The following is a 25,727-nucleotide window of genomic DNA, read 5'->3' as shown; positions in this document are numbered from 1 at the left end:
AAGCTAATGTGCCACGTGTGCATTTCTTCACACACACACACTCTCATACACACACACACACACACACACACACTCCTGTTGTTAGGATTTCTTAGCTCCAGTTTAATGAATGACTCTGCAAGCCTGAACCTGAAGTCTGTATTTAAATGAGGATATAAGGAGGATATGGTCCTTCAGTCTGCCTGTCTGTCATCAGGTTCTTATGCTTTTTAGTAACCCACAACACCTCCCCAGAGGTCCTTTGATAGCTAAGGGCATGGGCATGTTTTCTAGTTGAACCTGCAAAAAACCATCTGTCCAGTCTTTGGGACAACTCAGCCTGGTGATTTTTGTGCAGCTCTGGAGTGCAGATACCTTTGTTCTCCCCGAGGTTTCCAAACACTGATGTGGTGGCAGAGGGGATAATTCCTCCTCCCCCTGTAGCCCCTGGGCTGTGTACTCTGGTCACTCCCTCCCTAGGGCAGGAACAGTCCTGCAGCTGCCCGGCTTGAGCAGAAGCCTGATGCTGGTGAAAAGAGAGCTGGGTGTCCACAGGACCATGACTGCTGGAGTGAGCTCTTGGTGGGCTTGAGGGTATGTGATCCAGAGTGAGGAGAAAGGCAAGCCCACCAGTGGGCTTAGCAGGGATTTAAAGTGACTCCCCTAGAGTGCTCTGAGACTGAACTTGTCTGAAAATTAAGATAATAAATACATTTTTCTGTCATTTATATCCTTGTGTTAGCATTTAATCCACTTGCAAGGATTTTAATTAGCATATAAACTAGATAACTGTTTATTACAGCTTGTCAAAAGGAGTAAGAAAATATTTAAGGACTATTGATTAAGAAAATATTTTTTAAAGATACGTTTTTCCTGTGCCTTTAGAGTAAGACAGAAAGACAGCAGATGGAAAATGCATTATATTATTGTTTCCTTCAGGGATTAATGTCTTGAATGACAACAGCAAAAATTTGAGGAGGTATGTTATTCCTGTATGGTGTGGATTTTTTGCAATGCATATAAATGTTTGCTAGCAATGTCAGGACACTTTGTGCATTTCCACAACCGTGTCTGGATTTTGGGAGTAGTCGAGAGATTACACGTCCAGTTACTGTAATCTTGGGTAGCTTTTTGTAATTAATTTGTATTTGTAACCTGGGGCTTTCCACTGCACTGAATACCTACTGACCTTTCATTTCATTTACTGGAGGGTGGAGAGGAAAGAGGAGAAAAGAAAGGCTTTAGGAAATCCCTTTCCCCACCCTGCAAAATAAGGTAACTTTCTGTTTAAGTCTTGTTTGGATTTAAAGGCTGTAAGCAGAGCTAAAAATACAGATCATTTTGCATCCTTCATAAAAGCCAAATGTTGAAAGCAAAGTATCAAATATTCAGAGCATTACAAATTTGATACAAGCTCTAGAATAGATGAGTATTTGAGATTTATAAAGTGTTTGTAGTCCCTGCTGAACATCCTTTATGCTGATAGATGATTATTACTAATATGCTCTAGTTAATATTTCAGTAATGCTCACTTAAGCTGGGTGTTTTTTTATAATGGATTTTGCTTTGTATTAATAATGTACACACCAAATCATTAATCTCTTAAGATGCTTTTCTTCTTTTCTTTAAAGAGCATCTAGTTTTCTCAAACTGAAAATATTTCTTCATGCAGTTGCTTACTTTTTTGCTAGATTAATTTAATCCGCTCCTTTATTTCCATTTTAAATTAATACCAGATATTTAGTATAGTAATATTTTTCTCTTGTGATCCAAAAGGTTGAGTTTGTCAGCTACTTTCCTGCAGCTGGAGAAGATCTATTTGTTCATTTCTTAACCTTTTGACATGTATGTTTTTACAAGCCCGGCTGTTTGTGATGGGGAATTGAAGTATAGAGTAACAACTACAGAAGGAAACATCTCTTGTTATGATCAGAGTGTAAACTGAACCCAATGCAATGAGAGCGGAGTAGGTTTACATAAGATTTTTGCACACTAGAAAAAAAGAGACTCTCTTCTTCCTTCACATTGTGTGTTGAATTTTCATGTGGTGTAATAAAAGGTGAATTTTTATAAGTTTTATTCACATCTCTTGGACATATGACTGTAAAATTGACTTGCAAATGGGTTAGGCCACTGATTCGCCACTGTAAAGCAGGCTCAGCAAAGTCACAACTACATTTTCCTTGTGTTCATGGGGCGAGACAGGTCTGAAAAGTCAAGACCACAGAGCCCTGCCGTGAAGTTGCTAAAATACCCTTGCCGTTGTAACAAGCAGGGAAATGCAGGAGTTTAAAGTGTTTTGAAAGGAATCAGTTTACAGGATCTATATGCTGTTTTCTGATGGCTCACCCCAGGCTCAGGAGTGTCCCAAGTTGATAGTGCATGCAGGTGCTGAAGAAAGAAGTAGTTCTATCTGTCTTCTGTCTCAGGGCATTATATCTATCAAACCTTCAGGCTTAAGCAACTCAATGCCAGTCCTACTTTTATCACACTTGGAAACCATAACCATTATATCAAACCTAAACTTAACCTTGCTTGTGTTTTTCCAGTAAGAGTGAAGGGTTGTAATAGTGACAACAGCTCAAGCATTATCCTTCTTTCTCAAAATAAGATATATCATCTGGCAACAGATGATTATGCATGTATTTATGCCCTATAACAATATTAAGTTGAAAGGTTTTTTCCTCTCCTTATGTCATAAAAAGCCATATGTGAATATGTTGCAGTGCCAAAGGACACCAGAGTGATTACCTGGGCTCTAAGCACATGTGAGATGGCTTCTGCACTAAACTGAGGAGCAGTTAAGGGTCTGTCTACAGCAGCAAAATATCAGAATGGGTGTAGTCCTGTTCTTCTGTTGCCAGTAGGACTGCGTGTCTGTGGCAGAGAGCCAGCTGTGCCCTAGCACAGGGCTGATGGCAGACATTGCAGCATCACTTCTGGCTTATGCAAACAAAACCAGCTTGTCTTCTAAGAGCGTAAAACATTATTCTAGTGGGCTACTGATAACTAATTACTAATGAAAAGTATGGTGCCCCGCCCCCCCCCGCATTTTAGTAGGGTGGCTATTTTAGCTTCTGATTTAAATGCAGTAAATGTTTCTTTAAAACTTACATGAAAAAAGTCCATGTCTAAACACTTTGGAAATTTGAAAACCTTGACATCCTGCATGCACATCCCTTCTGTACTGCTTTGGCAAGTCTGAAAGTTTTAAATTTTCTTGTCTTTTTTTTTCCCCCTCCTTAAAATGAATCTATTCAGATGAGAATGTGGCGTTGCATAGTGAATTACCTTTATTTGTGCAAAGTATAAGCTGTCACTGCCCACACCCATTCATCTCTGTAACAAAGGGGATAAATGAAAGGGGCAAGTGGGAGTGCTAAGGAGGGATTCCTAGCTACATCACTATGTGCAGAGTAATATTACAGGCTCAAAGCAGAACCACCGGTATCAGCGATATGTTCCTGAACCAACTGTGTTAGTCTGGAAAGAGAAAAGCAAACATAAGAGAAAGGAATGTCAATATGGGGGGGAATGGTGGGCTCCAGTATAACACACTCAGCGCATACTGCATAATTGTTTTCCTGTTTGCTAATGGTGATCATAAGGTCTTTTATCTTAAATATGCTTCTTGCCACCTTTGGATGTGAGAGATAGTGCTGACATCGTGAGGCTTGGAGTTTGAACTATCCTTTTCATAGTATATAGAACTTGGTAATTAAAAAACCTCATGGTCTCCCCACTAACAAATCTGGCAAATCCCTGTGATACTATTTTGCTCCCATCCCTGTATGTCAATATTAGTGTGACTGCTAAGAAAATCAATAAAATGGAAGACCACAACACAGAATCTGACAAAATGGCAGTGGTGACTGGCTCACAGTTTTGAGTAGCTAGGCATTCTGTTCTTGCTTTCCTAGGCTTTCATTCTCTCTCATTTCTCCCTTCCACTGTAGAGTTATTGGCAGATGCAAAAGTATTATCAATAAATTATTGTCTGTATCAGTATTTTTTCTTGAATGTTCTTCTAACACAGAAAATCCTTTTTTCCCTTGGCATGAATGAGTTCTAAATAAATCCCATATCCAACATATATCAATATATGTTAATGCAGTGATCAAACTGGGTTAGATTTTGTACAATCCTTGGCAGATACTTCTAGAAACAGTTTATGTCAATACTGTTCATTAAATTCTAAAAATGACATTATATTATTACACCTTAAAGGGCAAAGGGGATTATGGATATTGAAGTCTCTTCTTGATAATTTCATTGAATCTGTGCTGTACTTGTCGGGAGATGCTTTTTACCAGTGTCTGGTAATTTTGCCATTGAAGGTCTCTTACCCATGTTGATCCACTGGCAACTTCTCTCCATTGAAGTGCACATTCATGTCACAGCTTAGCTGTGGCACTCTTCAGTTTCTGATGTTGCATTTTTCTGATTAGCTGTGACAATTGCCATGCAAAAGGCAGCAATATGACCACAGCTGGTTTGACTATTCTTGCTATGAAGTGTTCAGGCCTTCAGTGCAAGATGCCTTTGTCATTGTTTTCAAAGAACTTTGCTGTAATTTCATCAGGAGGGAAATGTTTCTCCTAGATTGTTTTTCTAACCTTCAAAATATTTTGCAATGAATTTATAATTGGCAAGGTCTGTACATAGTTTAAAGGTTTGAAGAGTTTCAAGTCTGTTAGTTTTACTTTATAAAGAACATGCATTAACTGAAATATCATTGGAGAGGAAATTTTAGTGTCTTTTGGTGCTCTGTTAATTGATATTGATCAATAAAGGGTAAAGGGTCTTTTACTGTCATGCTACTTGGCTTGGCAAAGATTATAAACCTTTTTATGGCCTGTTGTATTAAGAGATACATGGTTTTGGATACAGAAATAAGTATAGATGTTTTCATCCATGGCTGTATTTAGAAATTAGTGCAAAAGAAGTAAAAATGAAGTAAACCCACCATCCTTGTCTTTTGCTGAATAAAGTTACTTGAACTGAATCAGCTTGCAAACAATTTCATCGTCTTACTGAATTGTTATGGCTGGTCATCTGTTTGCATTCTCTTACTGGCTTAATTACAAAAACTTCACAAATCTTTTGTCAAAATCTTTGTTAAGGGAGCACTTCAATAGCGACAGAATTTCTACGTGAATGTGAAAGTGAATGCTTCTTAATGAAATTCTGCCTATGCGAGTCATACATTATAAGCAACGCCAAAGGGGGAAGAGCAGGGGAATTGCCCAGCTAAACTTCTTTTAACCTGTGCCTCTTTGTACTGAAATAATGGCAGTGAGGGTTTCCAGAGAGATGAGGGTTAGAAAGGCGAGCACGCCGGCTAATAGCAGCGGTAAGAGGCTGAGCGCGGTGCAACAATCGCGGTGCAGTGGCCTCTCGGTGCGTCCCTGCGCCCCGCAGCTCAATGGTGAATGCGCCGCATTGTTCCGCTGGGAAAAGCCTCGGAGCGCTCGGCGTGTCAGGCCTGACCCAGGCAAAACTGATTTTCAGCTCGTAGCCTCCTTGTCAGAGGGCTGGGACAAGCCTGGGGGCGCTTGGCCGTCCCTCGCGGCTGCCCTGCCCCACCAGCCCGGTGCTGTTCCGTGCCGGGTCCCCTGCAGGGATGTGCCGCCGCGGGGTGCGCCTGCGGAGAGCACCGGGACACGGGAAGGGGCTCGCTCCCAACTGGGGGCTCCGTGCTTCAATGTCGAGTGAAAGCTTGCCCCCAGGGAGGTTAGAAGGCAACATTTGAATTTAAGGAAAAGCGTGGACGTAACAGAAGTTCTTTCATTTCATTTCATTTCATTTCATTTCATTTCATTTCATTTCATTTCATTTCATTTCATTTCTTTCATTTCATTTTATTTTCATTTCCATGCAGCCTAATGGTCTGAATTTGATCACGGATTTTGGAATAAAATAAATGTTTACCGGTGGGGGGCTTTGGGTGTTTTTTACATAAAAAGAGACTCTCTTAGGTGAGCCATGAGAATAGCTCTTAAGTGAATTACCTTGTAAGTTCCCACGTGTATAGGACGCTGAGTTAAGAAAGCTTTGATGGTCTCGCTATAAACAAGAATAACAAAAAGAACTGTTTTTTACTACGGCTTGTTGGGAAAATCCTGCAGTTCCACCACAGAGTTAATACACCTTCCCCTCCTCAGCCCCCAGCCCACACTTGTTTTAGACCACAAAATTGGCCTTTGTGGCCAAGTTTCTCCAAGTCCAGGAGGTGTGTTTTGGATTTGAAAATTTGATTTGGATTCTAGCTCTAATATTTTAAATAGGAAGGATTTGCTACTTCTTTCTCATAGAAAACAAGCAAGTGGAAAACCCAGACAAGGAAAGTGGTGGGACTGAATGTCCCTATCTGGAAGAAAGATAGAGTGTGAAGGAAAAATCTGAGAAAAATAACTGCTTTAGCTGTACTGACTGTATTTAAATAGGCGTCTTAAGTTGCTGTTTTCCCTGTATCTGATCTAAACACTCAGAAGATTCATCTGAGTTGTTTACTGAATACCAGTGGGTTTAGATGTTGTTTGTTGTAGTTAACAAGAACACTGAAAACTGGCCTATATAGAAGTGCTTGAAGGCTGCAAAAGAGAAGTAAAATGGTACTGACTATAAAAACCAGAAAAGCAGATGGATGGTAGAAGACAGTTGTTACCTGATGTCTTTTCATGAATGCTTTAAATTTCAGCTACCTTGCTGTGAACCACAGAGTGGTACATTTTCAAGAGATTTCATGCCCCTTTCTTGTTTGTATTTGTCAGGGTATTTTTTCCTTCAGATTGACAAAAAAATTGCATAATAAATCCAATGTTCAGAAGGAATCTGAAGATCTCTTTTCTACTAACTTTCTTTGTATGGTGTTACATGTGTATAAAATTCAATTAATATACCCCCGAATAGGAATGTTAGAGAATTTTAATACTTTGAAGTCTATAGAATTATTTTTCTGAAGCTGTTGGTAAAGAAAGCACAGTGACTCTGCAATAGATATAGCTTTAATAAAATGACTGTCTGGTTCAAATTATGCTTTTTATTGCTCTGATAAGGAAGCACAGAAAAAGGCTTATGATTCAGGAAGTCAGTTGCTGTGAATTATGCACCAAATGTTCTCTGTAACCAAATCTAAGCCTTTAATCTATTTGCTTCTTGCCCTGTGGCTTCTGAAGTGTGATTGTTGTCACTGTTAATCTTGAATTCTGATATGTCAATAAGTGTTGCAGGCATTAGCACCATCTGCATATGGGTGCCGAGGCTGCACTGCTCTGTACACTGACACTGCAGAGATATCAATCTCAATTCACACTTTACTTCTTGAATACAAAAACTCTAAGGAAAGTAATGCTTGTTGGGATAGGAATTTTGCTCTCAATTGTTTGTCTTCATGAAATAACAGCAAAGAACTAGTAGGAAGTATTGTAGATGCTGCAGAAGAGCCTTAAAGCAACTCTGAAAACATTGTGAAGACTTTTTCATCACAAGCATGGATCTGTTGTACTGGCCATCATAGACATGCCTGACAAGCTGACAAGGCAGGGAAGGGAATAACAGGGAAGGGAAGTTCCATTTTCATGTAGCACTGTATCTTCTCTGTTAAGGACATTAAGAGGAAAGGACATTAAGAGGAAAGGTGTAAAACATGATGCCCATAATTTAAAAATATGGTTCCCCATGCTCCAAAGGGCAATTTGAAAAGAGCAAATTAAGGCAAACGGTACTCCTGATGTGATAGGGTCATGAGTAGGAAATATAAAAGGAAGAATTGGGGTGGCTGCATTTTTAAGGATCTGTTGTTTGTGGCAGCAACAAGACACCTTTGATTTTTCTGCTGTGACCAGTTATTTCACTGCCATTTGGCAGTCTTAGTCTTCTTGACCTTATTTATGTAAAATTCCACACTTAGCTGTAGAAGCAATACAGTGAGAAGACATTGTGTATGTTAAACTCCTTTGAACCTGAACATCTGCTTGGTTTCTTTTTATTTATTTTCATTTAAAGGTTTGTGAGATGTCAAAATACCGATTATTGTATTTTGTAAAAATCTGCTGCAGTCATTTAATAAATCCAGAGTCCTTTAACTGTCATTGCATATGTTCCTATTGAATTGGGATTTTGAAAGGGCTGTTAGCTTACTGTTGTAATGCCACCTTAAAAATAAGACCAAATGTTCCCTTTTAGGATGGTGAGCACAAGGAAACAACTGACTTGAAATGCTGGAGCCAGTCTGTGGTACAGCAATATTATCAGGACCACCAATATTATGGAATAAACTTAGTTCCAACCTGTGTGGAATTTAATGATTCTTCTCCCAAGACGTAAACGTGAATGTTGCTTTCTGCTACTTATATTTTTTATTCAAGAGAGGAAACACAGTAGAAAGTTTTCATTTTATTGTAAATATGAACGTCTGTTAGGATGAGCCTGCTGTTATTATTTCAGTTCTGTTTCAAAATTCTGGTTGGTAAACTTCCTGAGGTGCAGAGGAGATTCCAGTAAGTGGCTTTAGTTCAAAACCAAATAGGAGAGATCATTTAGCTGTATTTAAAGAAAAACATCAATTATTTAAAGCTTCTGAAACTCACTTCTCTTTGGCATCTAACATTGTCTGCTCTATCAGAGACCTGGCTTTTTAAAAATGTGTTTTGCTTCATGCAGGATTTTCACTGGAAAGATCTGTAAATCAACAGAGAATTTGGTGGCAGTAGCAAACAAAAAGCTGTTGAGTTTAAAAGAACTAATCTATTTGTGCTAGATACTGTAGTTGCAAGTTATATTGAAATTGAAAGAGATGAATTGTAAAAGGATGTCTTCTTTAGGGTCACACAGTTAAGTTTTTCATTGGAACTAGAAGAAATTATTCATAGATGCTATGTTTCTTCTGAAACTGTGTCTCACTCTCTAAAATTGATTTTACTTGCTTTAAAGTGGGAGACAGTTAAAAATTTCAGTCTTAAAAACCTCCAAAAGTTCTTGGTAAAGCAACAAATGGTGTGTGCTATATTGGCTGCCTAGCCAAGAGCATCTGTGTGCTTTTGCTGCAGTGGGCTTTGAAAAGTTGTGAACTTCAGGAGCAACTTTAGGTTGCTTAGATGAAGTTGAAAACAGTAGTGTGTTACATGTTGGCCTGACAGAATATTTGCTCAGAGCAGTAGATTAGTCCAGGAAGAGGCAGAAACCAAACCTGGTGTCCAAGCACTGTTACAGGGATACAGTGTAATATGGAAAGTCACTGGTAATGTGCCAGCAGCACGGCCTGATCCTGTGTGGTGCTGGCTGGAAGGAAGGCTGCATGTGGATTTTCATTCTGACACAACAGTTTGAGTGTACATGTACTAAAACATTCAAGCAGCATTGAACACTCTTTTTACACTTCTTCACTAAATGCCAGTACGAGCAGAGAAGAAAAGGATGCAAAAGCTTTGCTTGTCAGCTAGGGTATTACTCTTCCTTGTCATCTAGGGTGTTATTCCTCCATATGCATTCACATCTACAAATCTTCACTGAATTTTCATTTGTTCTGATTTAGAGAAGAATTGAACTGTGCCTTTTTATAATTATTTTTAAAGAGGAGAGAAAGGAGACTTCAAAATTGACAGGGAAATGGAAAACAATTCTTCTAAAAGGCCTATAAATTGAGGATTGGATCCATATGCTCTGTTTGTGTTGCAGTACATCAGTAGCATGTGATGGCTTGTTCCTTTTGTTAGGTGTCTCTGCAGCACTGTGTACAGATTAAATAGCTACTGCATTGCAGAGAGTTATTAATACATTACATTGCACTTCCAGGGAAGATGTCACTGTGTCCTTTAGCCTGAATGTACCTTGTGGTTGAGCAGGGGTGATTTTTTTAAAGTTTGCTGAGGATAACTTACTTTTTCAGTAAATCCTTAGCCAGCTGGGAACTATAGAATAACATCATTCTTAACCTCTATAAACTTCACTTATTGTTCAAGTTTAGAAAAATCAAAGCCTTGTTCCAAAATAAAAACAGGTCACCCTTCTCAAATCTTAATCCTGACACACTAAAAATGTGGCCTTATGCCACTGTACATACAATAGAAGGAAGCAGGAGATGGGGCAGAGAAAGGTATGGAGCTCCTAAAATATAATGCAGATAAACAAAATGCATGAAATACCAGAAAATAAGAAGTGGGGCCAACCCATTATTTTTCTGGCACATCTGTGTACTGTTTCATTTGTGATGCACATCAGTAAAACAGAAGGCTTTTTGGTTTCCAGTCTTCTGCCCTGACAGCTCTCACTGCTGTGCATGTTTAAAATGATGGAGGTTGAGGGGCTGTTCTTGGGGAAATTCTTATGTGTGGGGGAAACTTCTGCTGACTTATACATGGGGATGGAAGGGAGAGCTAAGGTCAGGTGTGGGTTTGCAGAGATGAAAGAGCAAGACAGAGCAAAGTAAGGATCTCAGCTCTGTTTCCCTCTTCCCCCCACCCACAGGAGTGCTCATATGAGAGCTCTCTGTGCCAGTTCAAACCAGCGGCTGAAGCTTGCACTGCAGTGCTGCAGCCCCTGTTTTTACCCAGCCCACTGAAATAGATGGGGGATGCTTTCTGTCATTGAGACTTCAGAGTTCAGGAGCTTTGTCACCACTAAATGATGAAGCTGCTGATACTATTTGTATGTCTTAGGACTTCATAGAATTGACCAAGCAGTGCCCTATGTCCAGTTAATGCTCTACAGTCTGCCCAGGAATTGGTTCAAACTTGATTTGGAGGCAATAAAAGCTTTGTAGGCAAGGTGGGCACAAGGTGTGAGGAAGCAGAAGTCCAGAGGAATGAATCATTAGCTCCTGACAGAAATATGTGTGCATGTGGAACATAGCAAACCTATGGTATATTTGCTGTATTCAATGATTTGAGTACCTGAGTGCTGCACTGTAGATGTAGTGAGAACTTCGGAACCAGTGTTGGCCATTCTATGCCTCTGAGTGGGTCCAGGACTTAGAGACACATGGTAGCTCACTCTAAAGTATTTTGCACAGATCTTGCAAAAATATCTTTGAATGTAAATATGAAAGTATTTAAAAAACCCTCAGAAGCAGTGGGAGAATCCAGAGAATACACGAGAGAGCACATCTCAATGATCTCAGTGATGTCAGCATGGCAGGCTGTAAACACCTGATCTTTTAGCCTGGGTAAAAGGGACTTTCACCCCGAGAGCCCTGACGTTCAGATCAAAGTGTTTCACAGCTTTGCAATGGTCTCAAAGCTGTGCCTGCTTCCTTTTCTACCTCCAGTTTCCTGCTGCAAGGCGTTGTTGCAAGGACTGCTCTTTAGGAATACTCTGAAGCTGAGCCCATGTCATGTACAAGGACAGAAGTAATGAATTTCAAGTAGAATTTTAAAGACAGAATGCCTCTTTGTGGGCTACGTTTGAGCATGCAGCTGTGAGAGGGCACCTGGAAAGTGGTGCCAGCAACTGGGAACTCTTCTGACTTCTTTTGCTTCCCAGCTCCAAGATGGAAATGCCACCCCCTCTGCAAGCAAAGGAGATGTCAGCTTTCCCACGGGTTAGCACCAGCCTATATCCTTTTTTCTCCTTTTCTGTTTTTCATCTTTTCTTTTCTCCTGCTTCTCCTCTCACTGTCTCCTCTCCTTTCTTTTTTTTTTCCTCTTTACTTTCTTTTCCTTTTACTTGTCATCATTTTGAATTAGCACAGAACACTTGATGGTTTGGTTTTCACATTTTCTTCTGAAAATAATTTCTCTCTTGCCCTTAAAAAAAACCCCAAACCACTGAAGCTTTGCAAGCACTCTGCAAAAGCCTGTTCCTGTTTATGTTAGGGCAGAATAAGATCCAGAATGCTTCTATTTCCCAGGATCATCCTATTATATTGCAAGTTCATGGAAGTTTCTAACGTAAACACAGAAATTTCACAATTCCAGCAAGTGATTTATTTGCTTTACATGCTTATCAATATTGCCTACAAATCAAGCAAACAAATGCTGTGGAAGTGGGGGCTCTATTTGATGTTTGTTCGGTGTTGTGCCTGGAAAAATGGAAGTTAGTGGGTGTTGCTCAGTGAAGTGTGCATTTTAAAGTTACCCACAGTGATGCCCATTGTCCTGTCCCTGAATTGCATGATGTCATATGCCATTTAAAGCTCGTAGTGATGCCGAAGACTGTCGGTGCGCTGGGAAAAAGGCGATGAGAAAGTTGTGAATCAGGTTTCTGTAAAGCCTTTGTGTTTAGGGTTTTGATAGATAAAAGCTGACTCATGCAATATTTCTGGTGAAGGAGCTGTACAGACTAGTAAGAGCTTCTCATTTTACCTGAGTGCCCAATGAGCTAATTCGGGAACAGCTGAAGTCAGAGCCCGCGCCTCTCCTCTGCCGCACAGGTAGGTCGTGGGCTCTTCGGAGAGGACTGAAAAATAGAGAGGACTTGTTCAGCCCGGGTGCGAGGAGCCAGAGACATTCCTCAGTGGTGAGATACTGTCGCAGAGGATTTTCCCTTGCAATAATGTTCTCGGGTATTAGCGTGCTTGGTTGTGACAGAGGCTATTCTGCTTTTAATACTGCGGGGCATGGGGGTGGGGGGACGGTAATTGGACTGATAGAAGCACATTAGTTGGTGACTCTTTTCACTTGTTGTGAGATTTCTAATAAATGGGATTTCTGTTGCTCAAATTTCAGTTAAAATACTTGGCAGAGTATCGTTTGTGACAGTCCAGACTAGATATCTAATCCTGCAAATAGTTTAGCTCTCTAGTGTGATATTTTTCACAGAGGGTGTTCGTTCTAGAACTGATATGTATTCATACACAAAATTTAGTGATTATAAATCTGCTGACCCTCACTTGGACAGGATTCAGAGCAGAAGATATAGGGTGTGTATTTAAGATCATCTGGGACTGGTAGTGGATGGATTTTAATCTTTCTCGGTCAGGAAGCTGTAGAGTGTTTTTGTTTCTCAATTCCAATGTTGCATTTTGAATTTGATACTGAATGTAGAAATTGGTCTAAACTAGTTTGCTTAATTGTATCTACAGTATGAATGCTTTATTTGAAATATGAAGATATCTCAGGGAAAAAAAAAACAGGAAAGATATTTCTTGTAGTCTCATCGCTTTTTTTTGTAGCTAAACTCCAGAGGACTGTAATTTCTGGTAATGTTGACTTTGTAGATAACACCTGAGGTGCTCTTTTTCTTGCCAAGAGAAAGGCAACAACAATGCTAATCATGAATATAAATTGACTTTTGATTTTTACTTGTGCAGTATGTCGTAAAATTTCATGTGCAGTAAACAACTTGGAGGAATAAACACCTATATTTAGATAGGACTTGGGGATCTTTAAGTCAGCTTTATATTTAAAGACAAAGCACTTTATCTCTCATTGTATGCTAATGTTCTAGCATAGCCAAAGCTGCAGAGATAATGGAAAACCATTTATCATTACCATGAATATAATTACAGGAAGGAGGTTTTTGTTAAAGAAAAGCAAGTGATAGAAGAAGGTGATGCATTTTTGGTGAGAACTTGTTCATGACTGCACAATGAAACCCCGAGACATGCCAAGATGGTTGTTTTGCGTGTTCCTTCAGTCTTGTAACTAATATTAGAGCTCCCTGTTGGGATGAAACAGTAGTATTCCTTGCCCTTTCATGTCTGTGGAGTAGGGACGTGTCATTGTTCTTGCTGGGGAGCACTCTAGGGTTGTGCCATGCCAGTGTGTGTGTGTGACACAGGAGCAGGGAGCTTTGCAGGGGCTGGGAAGGGGGAGAGAGTAACTGAATTAATGCGAAGGCACAAACAAGAAATGACCTTGTTTGAGGAGCATGTTTCCTTGTGAGTAGGGACAAGTAGTAATTATCCTCTTTTCGGTGCTGAACTAACAAGTAATTACTGTTATTCCTTAATTAAAGTATGCAAATTGAAGAGGTCTTTTTTTTTTTTTCGCCCCTGACTGAGTTAAATACCGTTATTCACAACTGACAAAAGTTCTCAATATTATTTTGGTTCATCCTTGAAAAGGTTCAGTAACCAAAAGAAACCCTAACAAAAAAAGCAGTGAACCAGGCCAGACATGGGTCAGAGTATAGAAGACTTGCTCAAGAGTGTATGGCTCCACAGGCTCTGGGGGTACCTACAATTTCTTGCAGTGTTTGCAGCCTGAGTTTTGATGAATGCACCTACCCGCTGCTGCTGAAACTGGGAAGATGGGGCGGAGCGGGCTTGTAAATCAGTCCCACAGGGTATGGGACAAATTATTTGCTTTTTATAGTAAGTTTGCATGAAAGACAGAAATTTGCAAGAGGTTACAGGGTTTGCTAGGCACTGGGTCAGTTATAATTCATCGAGAGCAATCCTGGGGCAGGCTGTTTACTCTCTCTTCACTCTTATCGATTCATTTGTGAATTTCTCACCAGGCATTTGCTACAGGTAGCTAGTGCAAGAGTGAAGTTACTTTGTGGTACAACTGCAGAGTAAAATTACTCTGAAGAGTTCTGAAAAGTCAGATGCAGACCCTGACAAGAGAAAAGAAGATGGGCACTGCAGAAATCATCTAAAAACTGTGTTCCTAATTTTAACAGCAAGACTAATTGTAGAGGTTATTTTCCTACCGAAGTGTTCTAAGGTGATCAAGTCCAACTGTTAGCCCAGTGGTTATGCCAAGTCCACCACTAAAGTATGTCACCAAATGCCACATCTACACATCCTTTAAATACCTCCAGAGATGGTGACTCTACCATTTCCCTGTGTAGCCTGTTCCAGCACTTGACAACTCATTTGGGAAATAAATATTTCCTAATATCCGATCTAAACCTCCCCTGGTGCAACTCGAGGCTGTTTCCTCTTGTCCTATCATTTATTACGTGGGAGAAGAGGCCAACCCCTACCTGGCTACAGCTCCTCTCAGGTAGTTTTAAAGAGCAATATGGTCTCTCCTGAACCTCCTTTTGTCTGAACTAAATACCCTCAGCTCCTTCAGATGCTCCTCGTAGGACTCGTGGTCCAAACCCTTCCCCAGCTCTGTTGTCCTTCTCTGGATGCACTCCAGCCCCAAAACTGAACACAGGATTTGAGGTGTAGCCTGACCAGTGCCAAATACGATGCTCAGATGGGTTTCTAAAGACAAACTTGTGAAGTCTTGGAAGATTTACAGATCCTGTGTTACTGGGAAGGCTGTAGGTTTTTCACAGCTACCTATACTTGAGGCAGGAACTGAGAGCTGGGTGGAACCAGGGCATGATTTCCATAAGCAGGGTGTTTGGTATAGGACTTGCCAGCTGAGGAAAGGGAACTTCTTCCTGGTTCCGTGCCATGCTGAAATCCCCGGTCTGCTGTGCCCTGCCTTTCTTCCAGGTGTGCCAGCTGCCTAGGTGTCTGCCTGCTGTTCTGCAGGAACACTGGGCTTCTGTGCCAGCACAGTGCACCCTGAGAAACATATTTTACTGGTAGGAGTCATAATGGACAAAATTGTAACAGAGCTCTCCACAGAGAAGCCAAATGACAATTTACATCTGGCTGGGAAAGGAGTAAAAATGAAGCAGAAAGTAACTTTTGAGATTAATAGTCAGGATGAGATTTTGAGACCAAGTAGCAAATACTTATTTTAGTGTAATTTATATAGAAGCATACAGGAATAGCAATTTGTATAAAAAATAGAGGAACTTGAGTCAACCATGTTGCATGCAATTAATTAGCCATGCCTTGCAGGAGCCTGGTATTTGCCAAGGTCACTAGTAATACTGAGTTAAAGAGCAAGCCCATTTTAACTATTACAACTAATCTTCAGCTTTTTAAATAAGCAGTGACACTGTCATTAAACAAAAGAATAAGTGAGTTTGCTTTGGTTTTCTAAGAAATGTTAAGTTCTCCTAATGCTTCCGGCTAATAGTGTGCCCTATGTAAAACTACTTTTAACATTTTTTTCTGACTCCAATGTCATTGACATGAACTGTGCTTTGTTTCTATTTTTTATATATTAATGAAAATTTTTGCAAAGCAAATATTACATATTAATGCCTTTGGGTTATTACCTGAGAGGCAGACCACATGTCAATGAAACAGGATGAAAAGAATGTTCGGTAATAGAATTTCATAAGAATCCTTTACTTCCCTCCTAAATGTAGCTAATCAGGTGTTTCTTTGTTATGTAATTTTAGTAAAATACCTTGGAGTAAGTTAGCGGAAGTGTTACCCCTGTTATCTTGTTTATCCTGTACATTTTTCAAGGGGGCATTTTTCATTCAGCAGTGTTGTGCTTTCTAACTTGAATGTGAAAAATGATCCAAAGCTGATAACAAAAATACATTCTTTCTTATCAAAAACGTATACTTTCTTATCACAAGTAATAGCAAGGCACACATCACTTTCTGTACCCACATAGAAACAAGAGAATTTCACTGCATTTTTCTGTTTAGTTTTTTTTTTTTCCATTTTATCGCTTTATTTTTTTTTCTGGAATTGGTACTTGATGTAGTTCATTCAAAAAGGGTAAGACAATATGCTTCTGTGCTTCAAAACTAGAAGAATCTGGCACAAAGAAAGGCTATAGATTTTCAGACTACACGATAAAACCAGAGGTACAGACCTGCCGAATTAGGTTTTTAATCTAATGGCCAATTTCTAACCCTTGTAATGAGCAAATTACTCTCAGTGTTAATTCTATGCATCACCTTGAGGGCAATATTTCTCCTTAATAGAAAGCTAATCCCCTCATGACTGAAATGGTGCTCGTAATTACTCTCATACAAATGAAATCTTATGCATTCAAGACAGGCCAAATAAATCAAAACATTCTTCTCTGGTATTTTATTTCTGTTTGCTTTGGATTTATTTTGAAAAATGGGATAGTTGCATTCAACTTTGGTTGAAATCCTCCCCCTGCTCTGACAGCTGCAGGAGCAATGTGTCCGGGAGGTTTCTGCTTGTAATTGCATAGCAACCCTGCCTCAGTTCAAGAAGGGCCACCTTAAAGGTTGGGCGGGTTTGATTTGCAGCTTTATGGTTTCTTTACTGAAACTGCTGTCAAGAGCTGTAATTGCTGGTATGAATTTTTGAAAAGTTGTCGCTGGACTAAAATAAGGACTCAGCTACCGCTCTGTGCGTAGCTTCAGTATTGCTTTTCTTCCGAAATTGTCACACGTTTCCCTTTTTCACAGGACAAGTGTTATGAAATTCCATGAGTTTGTGGCAAGATTTTTCGGGGGAGGACACTTCTTACCGAAACAAAGCTTTGAAGTATTGAATTTACCTGCAGCTACTTTTGCATATTGTCATGCTGCGTCACACACAACTTGGCCAGAGACAAATCTGCATTGCATCGTGGACAGTGTCCTGCAGGGCATTTTGGCAAGGAAAATAAAGCAGAATTGAAATGCCAACAGGAACACAGACATCTTATTTTGCTGTTGCACTGATCTGAAAAACAGCTTTGGGTCAGTTCAGCAGGGGGTAATATTCTGGCTTGAGAAGAACAGTTTTAGAATTACTTATTTTCCCAGTAGAAAACTGAATTATTTGGCAGCACTCTTTCCTGTGGGGACTCTTTCTTCAGAAACTACATTATTTTCTTTGGGAAATCATTCTGCTTTTAGTATTTTTGTACAAGCCACAGAGCTGGTAATTGATAACTGCTTTTAGTTTTTTTAAGACTGTTGGCTTTATGGGATTCAAAATGAAAGATATTTTCTGGTATCACTGTGTGTTTCTTGAGATTTCCAAACCTCCCAAGCCAGGGTCAGGACTCAGCTGGGAGATACCAGGGACTGCTCCCAGTAAAGTTGTGGGGGTTTTTCCTAACCTTAGGAAAAATGTTTTGAGTTCTGTTTTTCTCCTGAGCTGAGCCTGAGCAGTGGATGTGCCAGCAACAAGCCTGGTGCACTGGCAGATGAAGGATATGCCAGAGACTGAAGTCTAAACAGGAGGAGTGTGGTGTTGTAGCCCCACAACCTAAAAAGCATTGGAGTTACCATGACCCCAAATCATGTTGTTCTGGTTGTCTTTTGGTTTAAATAGAGTTTTGGCAGTTTTCTATGCAAAAAGCTTTAAAAGTATCTGCCCTCAACTTGTGTGTTACATGGAGCAGCAACAATAAACTCACTTCTTTTGTTTGTTTGTTTCTTTGTTTGTTTAGATGACTTCCACTTACCTCTTGATGTTGTACCAGCTGTGACAGAGGCCCTTGACTCCAAGAAGAAGGAGGAAGATTTGCACAAGGAGAGCAGATCTTTCCACTACTGTGAAAAAAGGACCATGGACCTGTCAGACAGTGACCGTCCTGTCAGCTTTAGTTCCACTTCCTCCTCTGCATCCTCCAGGGACAGCCACTGCTCCTTTGGAAGCAGAATGACCTTGGTTTCAAACAGCCACTTGGGTTTGTTTAACCAGGATAAAGAAACAGGTGCCATCAAGCTAGAACTGGTCCCAGCCAGGCAATTTTCCAGTAACAAGACACGTAAAAATTCTGCTGTGGAGCAAGAAGATCCTGAGGAAAACCTTGAGAAAAGGCCAAGCATGCCAAGGAAAGCAGAACCAAAAGGAGCAAGCAAAAACTGTGCCATGTCCCTGGTCACAGAGCCCACCAGTCCGAAGCTCCTCTATGTAGACAGAGTCGTCCAAGAGATTCTGGAGACAGAGAGGATGTATGTGCAGGATCTAAAGAGCATTGTCAAGGTAGGGGGCTTGATTTAGACAGTGTTAACTGTTCCATAATGCCATTTTTTACATTGTTTGATTTCACAGTGGGACAGATGGACCTGACAATGGAATTGGAATGTGCTGGTCTTTGTAAATCAGTATAACATCGTTGTTCAAGTGTGCTTCTAGTTTTTATTTGATTAGATAAATCTAAGATGTTACTATGTGTTCATGAAGAAATAACAGAAAAAGCCATCCTACAGCTGGCAGCAGTAGTGAACAAAGAGTGATAAATGCTTTGCAGTAAAAAATCTTATATTTTTATATTTACAAAAAATATAAATTAGATTGCTCTGTGTCCTAGAATGTATAGCAAGAAGCAAGACAGCTTTAACTGCCTCTTTATATGCTTTATCTGAAAGATCTGACTGACTGATTTTTCCCTGCTCTCCCTGAGTCCTAGTCCTGCAAGTTCTTTTCTGCCTTTTCCCCTGTCCCTTTCATACAGCTCACAGCTGTTCTCTCTCTGTCCTTGGCCTGTAGTATTGAATATGGCATATATATCTACTGGAAAATACTGTTTGGCTGTAATATGAAGGAATTACGTTTTCTTTAATACTTATTCTGAATGGGTGTAGCATTTATTAACAGAAGTAGAGTTTTTATCCAATCTCTAGCCTAACAGTACCTTTCATTTCCTCTTTCTAGTACAGGGAAAAATATGGATGAGTCCTTCTGTGGATTGTTCTTTTCACTCTGTACTTATGTCTGTGCCATCAGCATCACTCTGCTTTGCATTTTTGAAGATAACAATTGAGTCCCTTGGCTATTGTTTGTAGTCTACATGTTTAACACACAAAGAAGTGTGCTGTTTGTAGAACTTAGAGCTCCAAGTAGGTGTATGTGGTCATCTGATATAGGAAATATCATCTAGCTGGAGATGCTCTCCCCACCTGCAGCTCTAATCTGTGTGGTCTCACAACAGCAGGGGAAAAATGTGAAGGCTTTGATAACTGAAATGCATGTCGTGATTAAAACGCCAGTACCCCACCCCACAAAGTTCTGGGAAAGGTTGCTGTTTCTGCAAGATTTCATTGGTTTCCATAGCTAGTGCTGTTTTGCTACTTTCAGCTGTTGCCCGAGTTTCCTTTTGGAGTGTTTAAGGTTGTCAGATGCTGCAGAACCCAGTCAGCTTCTGTGCACAGTAGCCACTTACTAGGCATGATTTCCTTGGTTTTGGAAGCCTTAGCCCTCACTCATCCTCCTATAAGCTGTAAACTGTTCAACTTGAGAAACTGAAAACTAAAATCAATAACTTGTAATAGATTTTCCAATTACAAGCAGGAATACCAATAAATGCTTTCTAGAAAATACTTCAAACATCACTACAGTAGATGTAAATAAGACAAATGCATTTTTAGTTATGGAAGAACTGAAGGAATTATGAACCTGTGAAATGCCCAAGCCTATTTCCTGAAGCAACTAATAATGAATCTAGAAAGCTTCGTGTGAAACTAGACAGCTTTTGAGACATGGAGTGGTTGGCAGTGGAGCTTTTCTTAGGTAGGTGCTGAGGATGCCAGGGCTTTGAAGGAGCTACTTCCCAGATGGTGAAGGCAGTGGGGAACCAGCTGCCTCAGCCTGTGCAGTATGTTCTTCCCTTGGTTTCAGGGAAAGGAGGGGTGACTGGGAGCAAACTTCTTCAGAAGGACCCATTTTAAAAGTTTCTCAGGATTCCTTTCTCCACAAGTTACCTTACCAATGCTGCAATAGTTCACCCAGGCAAGGGTGGGGGTTGTGAGAAGATTGGGAAGACTCCACAAAGATCTGTAAGAGTGCTGTAGCCTTATAGAGCTTGATTATCTGGGCCTCTGTGATTTTGAGGCCATTTAGTTTGGCAGGCAGATAACTGGTGCCGAGCCAAACTAAGATGAAGGGAAGAAGCTTAATTTGGCTTATTTTTCAGATGAATGGGTCAGATTTGGCAGCTGGTTGGGAAATGGGATGAGAATGGGAAAAGGGGAGCTGGAGAGAGGTCAAAGGGCAACTGCTGCCCAAGAAGTGTGTGGGAACTGAAAAGACACATGAAGGTGGGAGCTGGTAGAGTAAAGCATAAGCAAGTGAACCAGTGGTAAGTAGAGGGAGAGAGAAAATAATTAAACAATTATTAAACAATGTGAGGAAATGAGGGAAAACCCAGGAAGTGGAAAGTTAAAGTACAAGATTAGATGGAACTGGAGCTCTCTAGCGAGTTTTCAGCTGATGGTCAATACAGAACCACTGGTGGGGTCATCTGGTCCAACCTCCCTGCTAAATCAGGGTCATCCTGGAGCACATGGCGCAGGAATGTGTCAGATGGATCTTGAATACTTCCAGTGAGGGAGACTACACAATCTCTCTGGGCAATCTGTTCCAATGCTCAGTCACCCTTCCTCATATTCAGGTAGAACTTCCTGTGCATCAGTTTCTGCCTGGTGCCTCTCACTCTAGTGCTTGGCACCACAGAGAAGAGCCTGGATGTAGGGCTTCCTTCAGGTGCTCCATTGACAACATTCTCCTCTTCTCAAGGCTGAACAGGCACGACTCTCTCAACCTTTCATTGTAAGAGAAATGTGGTTAAAGTGATTTTTAAATGATCCTGGAGAGCTGCTGAGGTTTTCCAGTTTTCTTTCCAACTGTATTTGGCAGTATTTGGCAGGCTTAGGATGAGTGAGAGGAGGCCATACAAGTGCTATTTGGCACCTTTGCTCCAGGATAAGCATTAGAAAACAACTGCTTTTCCAGTCAGTACAGCCATTTTGCCTGTGACCTGGAAGGACAGTTGGGTTAGGATTGTTTTGAGGCACGCTGCTGTGATTCTTGCACAGGCAAGCATTGCAACAACGATAGAGTGAACTTTTCCACCATTTGGTATGTTTTATCAGATGATCTGTTAAGGATAATTACAATTTTGAATGAGTGCAGCTTGAAGCTTGTTTTGGGCAAGTTTGTGATGAGAAATTGGATACCTCTGCTTCCTGCTTGTGTCATGCTGACAGGTGTACTGGCCAGGGCAGAACTCGCTGACCTTTTCCTCTTCAGGACCTAGCCTGACTTTTCCAAGTAGTAATGTAGTTAGAATAAACCTAAACTTCAATTAGGGAGTCATTTACTCTCTAGTGTAGTGTTTCTACAATACAGAGAGTGATTTTTTTTCCCCTGAGTAAAATGCTGTGCCTGAAGTTATAAAAAAATCTGTGTTTTGCCCTTGCAGCTCATAGGAGTCAGAAACTCCCATTCGTAATGTGTATAAATGTTTGTAAAAAGACATGGACATTTCTGTTTCACCTTTGCAAAATGAAGGAATAGTGCAAATGCCCTGTAACAATACTTGCATCTGCACCCCTATCAGTATAATAATATAAGTAAAAGATCATTGTTATCTATCGAATGACTAGAGGAAAGTGCATTGTCTGTGTGTTTCACATATATTTGATGTGAACAGAGGTTGAGCTTCAGAAATCTTGAACTCCATCTGAAATCTGGGAGACTTCATTTATGTGAATGAATTTCTCTACCCTTTAATTCCTCATGTGACCTTTTTTTTTTTAAACTATCTCCACTGAACTAGTTGAAGTCTTTGTCCTGTCTCCTCTCCAGATCTTTTGTCCCTGGCCCCCTCCTTTTATACTTTAGTCTCCTCATTTGAAAAAGTCCCATTCCCCTCTGCACAGTCTCCTGCCCATGATCTTGCTGCCTCTCTGTCCTCAGTCTTCTCTCAGTAAATCCCATCTGCATCCCATCAGTACGTTGTCTCATTTCCTTATGTGATTTTTCGCTTTTTAGTATTAATCTTTCTCACGTTCTTCATCTCTGCTGATTCCAGAACTCTCTTCATAGTTCCTCAACAGGCCTGACAACATTTTCATCATCATTCCTAATTTTTCTGCTCTCTTAAGTACACAGAAGAGGGGTGTCCACCAAGCTTTCCTTAGCTCCCATTTTGCCTTCCCATCTTTCTGTACTCCTCTGCCCTGAAATTGCACAGCATGCTTTTCTATGCTGTGTATGGTTTGCAGAGAGTCACTGAGACATGGGAACGCTCTTTTCCATGCTCTTGCTCAGAGGATCAGATCTGAACCTGATGTTACTGGCAGCACCTGGGAATGGCAGCTGTGGGTTAAGGCCTTGTGAATCCTGAGCTGAACCTTGCAAAGCACCACGGCTAGAAGTTCCTATTGAGGATACATGAATTTGGAGGGTTTCTCTTCCCCCCCACCCCAATATGGTCAAAAATAGGGGAATTTACATTAAGGCAGCAAAAGGCATACTCTCAGAAACAAAGTCTCCATTATGCTTGGATCTGCTGCTGTCTCTCCCTGAGACATGAGGATATGGTTCATGTCGCTGCTAGTCAGCCTGGGGGTGCTTGTCTTCTCGGGGGAAAGGTCACCAAAATTTTTCAACATGAGCAAAAAAAGGGCATTCTTTCTCAAAAAGCCTCAGGGGGATAGCTTTGCTGAAATCTCCTAGAACAAGTCATCAGGGAGGAGGCAGGTTTCTGGCATGGAAAGCTTCGTCGGAGGTGAACGCGTCTGTTGAAGCCATACACCCCTTGCGGGGTGGGGACAAGCCTTGCAAGGGGAAATGTTGGATGTTTGAGGCAGATACGTGTTGGGGCACCAGTGATTAAGGGAAACCCTTCTGAGAGGAAGTCAGTGTCGGAATGTTATTGTTCCCTGTTTCCTGTCTCCCGGTGCTGCAGCTAGAGGACGTCTCCTTCTGTGTTTGAAGGAGTTGGTTAAAAAGACCGCTCTGGAGACCGCAGTGTGCACATTGTCACTTGAGATGTACTGGTAGAAGCACAGCTGCTTGGGCTCTGGGTTTGCTGGATAGTGTAGCTCTGAAAGTTAATTCTTTGTAGATTCAAAACCTGGGAATTCCAGTATAGCTAAGGCATCCCATAATGTTTGTTCCCACATTATAGTTAATTTTTTACACGTGACCTCTTTTTCTATGCCTGCTAACCTGCATACCTGAGAAAGATACCTTTGGATTGCTGACATAAGTTGCATGTGAAAATTTGGATAAACTATTTAAATTATGTGAAAAACAAATATTATGGTTTGTATGAATGTAGTATGATTATGCACAGTGAGAATTTTAACTGTGATTAGTATTTGTTAAATTTTTGAGCTAAACTTTCTCACTGCTTTTCTTTCATCCATGAAGAAAGAGCAGTGTCAAATTCTGATTGACGTCCTTTGTGAAAGCTTGGCTTAAAAGCAAGGGAAGTTTTTTCCAGTAATATTGAGATATGGCAGCTGAAACTGAAGCATCTCAGTACATGTCCAAGAGGCCTTCTAGAAGTTTGTGAAGTTTAAACAAAGTTACAGCAATATAAATCAAAGCAGAAAATTTTCCACTTAATTAATTTGTAATTAAATTGTAAATAGCTTTATTAGAGAACATTAGTGTTGTGTTTTGTTTCTGGAGTTACTGTTTACGAATCAGGACCAGTGCAGACTGCTGAGAAGGGAGGTAGCTATGACCAGCACAGGGTAAGTTGCCAAATAGGTGTAAATAGCTATTCTGGCTACCCTTAAAGAAATACCTAAAGTAAATCAGACTTCTTTCTTCTGATGCACTGCAGGGATAGTTCAGTTTTCCCTGTGAACTTCTTCCTTCCTGTATGTGAGCCACATTAAACATCCTTGAGCAACCTAAAGTAGTGGAAGTATACACAAACTGTTTTTTGTGTTTGTGTCTTAAATAGTTTTGTTGTTTCGGGAACTCTGAGGTCTTGAACAAAAGTGTTTTGCCAGCTACATATGCTGTAAGCTCATCTTATGTGCCCTTTAATGATACCTAACAAAAGCAGAAGCAAAACCCAGACCTAATTTTGCTGGGCAGGATGGGAATGGTTCTGGGTTTTGGAAAAAGAGATTTTGTAGCTGTTCAGTAGGAATATAATGTGTTGTGGACAACCAGAAGTAACCTAATAAACAACTTGTGTGGTGTAAGCATCTGCTTATGCTGTGGCATGAACAGGGAGCTGTTTGTAAACCAACTCCACAGGAAATGCACAAAGCCAGGGTTAAATATACTGATGCATGGTTTTTCTTATCTGCATCTTCACTACTTCAGTCTTATTTCTGCTGGCATCGTTCATAAATTTCTTTCATTCAGCATGTTCCCAAGTACTTGAAAGACACTGAATAAAATGTTATTGCTGCCTTCTGTTTCCTTCACCTGTACTTTGCCTCCAGTTCTTATCTTACAGCTGCATTGTGGAAAGTGCTGGGAGAGAGACTGTCAGGTGATTGCAGAGCTTCACTGGTTGCCTGGGACTGCAAACGTTAAGACAGCACAAATGTATAGCCATAGCTTTGGGCTTGTTTTAAGGTCAGCTGTGTTTGGACAGCACAGAAGGGTGAGTTACACTGCAGTAATAAACGAGCTGTCTATAAAAGTACAGTGAGCCTTTCTTAAGCTGTGGGTGGGAGAGAAGCAGCAGGGAGGGCTGCTGCTCTTCCAGGGAGGCACAGAATTGCCGAAAAGCCTGGCTGCTGTTGCTCTTGTCCTCCCTTTTCTGGCAGCAGGGCGTAAATCATTCGACCGTGCTGTCTGCAACCTCCTACCCACTTGCTGAATGTGAATGAGTATAGATAAAAGGATGAAAGTTAATCTTCCGTTCCAGAAACCTTTATTCTTTTGGGAGCAGGGAGGCAAGGGGAAGATGTAATTTAAATATGGAGTGTGCCATTTAGAAGTGCTGCTGGAGGGCAGGGGACTCCAGGATTGTCATTCCTGTGACTGCACTGAGGCTGGAGCCCAGGGAGGCTGTATCCCTGCCTAGGGGGATGCACAGAGCGCTTCTGGGATTCAGGAAGGAACAAAGGAGAGGTCTGTTCACCTCTGCCCTCCACCTTGTTGTTGCTTAGTGGCCGTGGGTAAGGAGCTGCACAGAACAGAGCAGCAGCAGCTCTATAAAAGTTTATAGAGTAGGCAGGAAAACTGTGAAGAAGAGGTCTGAGAGCTGAGGCGGGGGGAGGAAGTACAACTTATGCTGCAAAATTTTCAGTAAACATTACAATGCTTTAAGGAGATTATATATTTTTTGCAGAATGACTGGGATTTACTGTAAAGAAAT

At 40.7% G+C, this 25,727-nt stretch overlaps 1 protein-coding gene across 5 annotated transcripts in view; it reads left to right on the top strand.

Annotated features, from left to right (window-relative positions):
* The window catches only part of PLEKHG1 (pleckstrin homology and RhoGEF domain containing G1), a 126,479-nt gene that overhangs the window by 63,058 nt on the left and 37,694 nt on the right, over window positions 1-25,727 (top strand). For all 5 annotated transcript variants that reach the window (XM_088161729.1, XM_014874195.2, XM_088161730.1 and 2 more), the window contains one exon: window positions 18,093-18,631. In XM_088161729.1, coding sequence (XP_088017855.1) covers window positions 18,093-18,631 — 539 coding nt within the window. The remainder of the gene's footprint in view (window positions 1-18,092; window positions 18,632-25,727) is intronic.

The sequence above is a fragment of the Sturnus vulgaris genome, chromosome 3 (genome assembly GCF_052056855.1).
Source record: "Sturnus vulgaris isolate bStuVul1 chromosome 3, bStuVul1.hap1, whole genome shotgun sequence".
Taxonomy (NCBI): domain Eukaryota; kingdom Metazoa; phylum Chordata; class Aves; order Passeriformes; family Sturnidae; genus Sturnus; species Sturnus vulgaris.
Note: the sequence above shows the minus strand (reverse complement) of the source record. Positions and strands in the feature narration are given on the sequence as shown.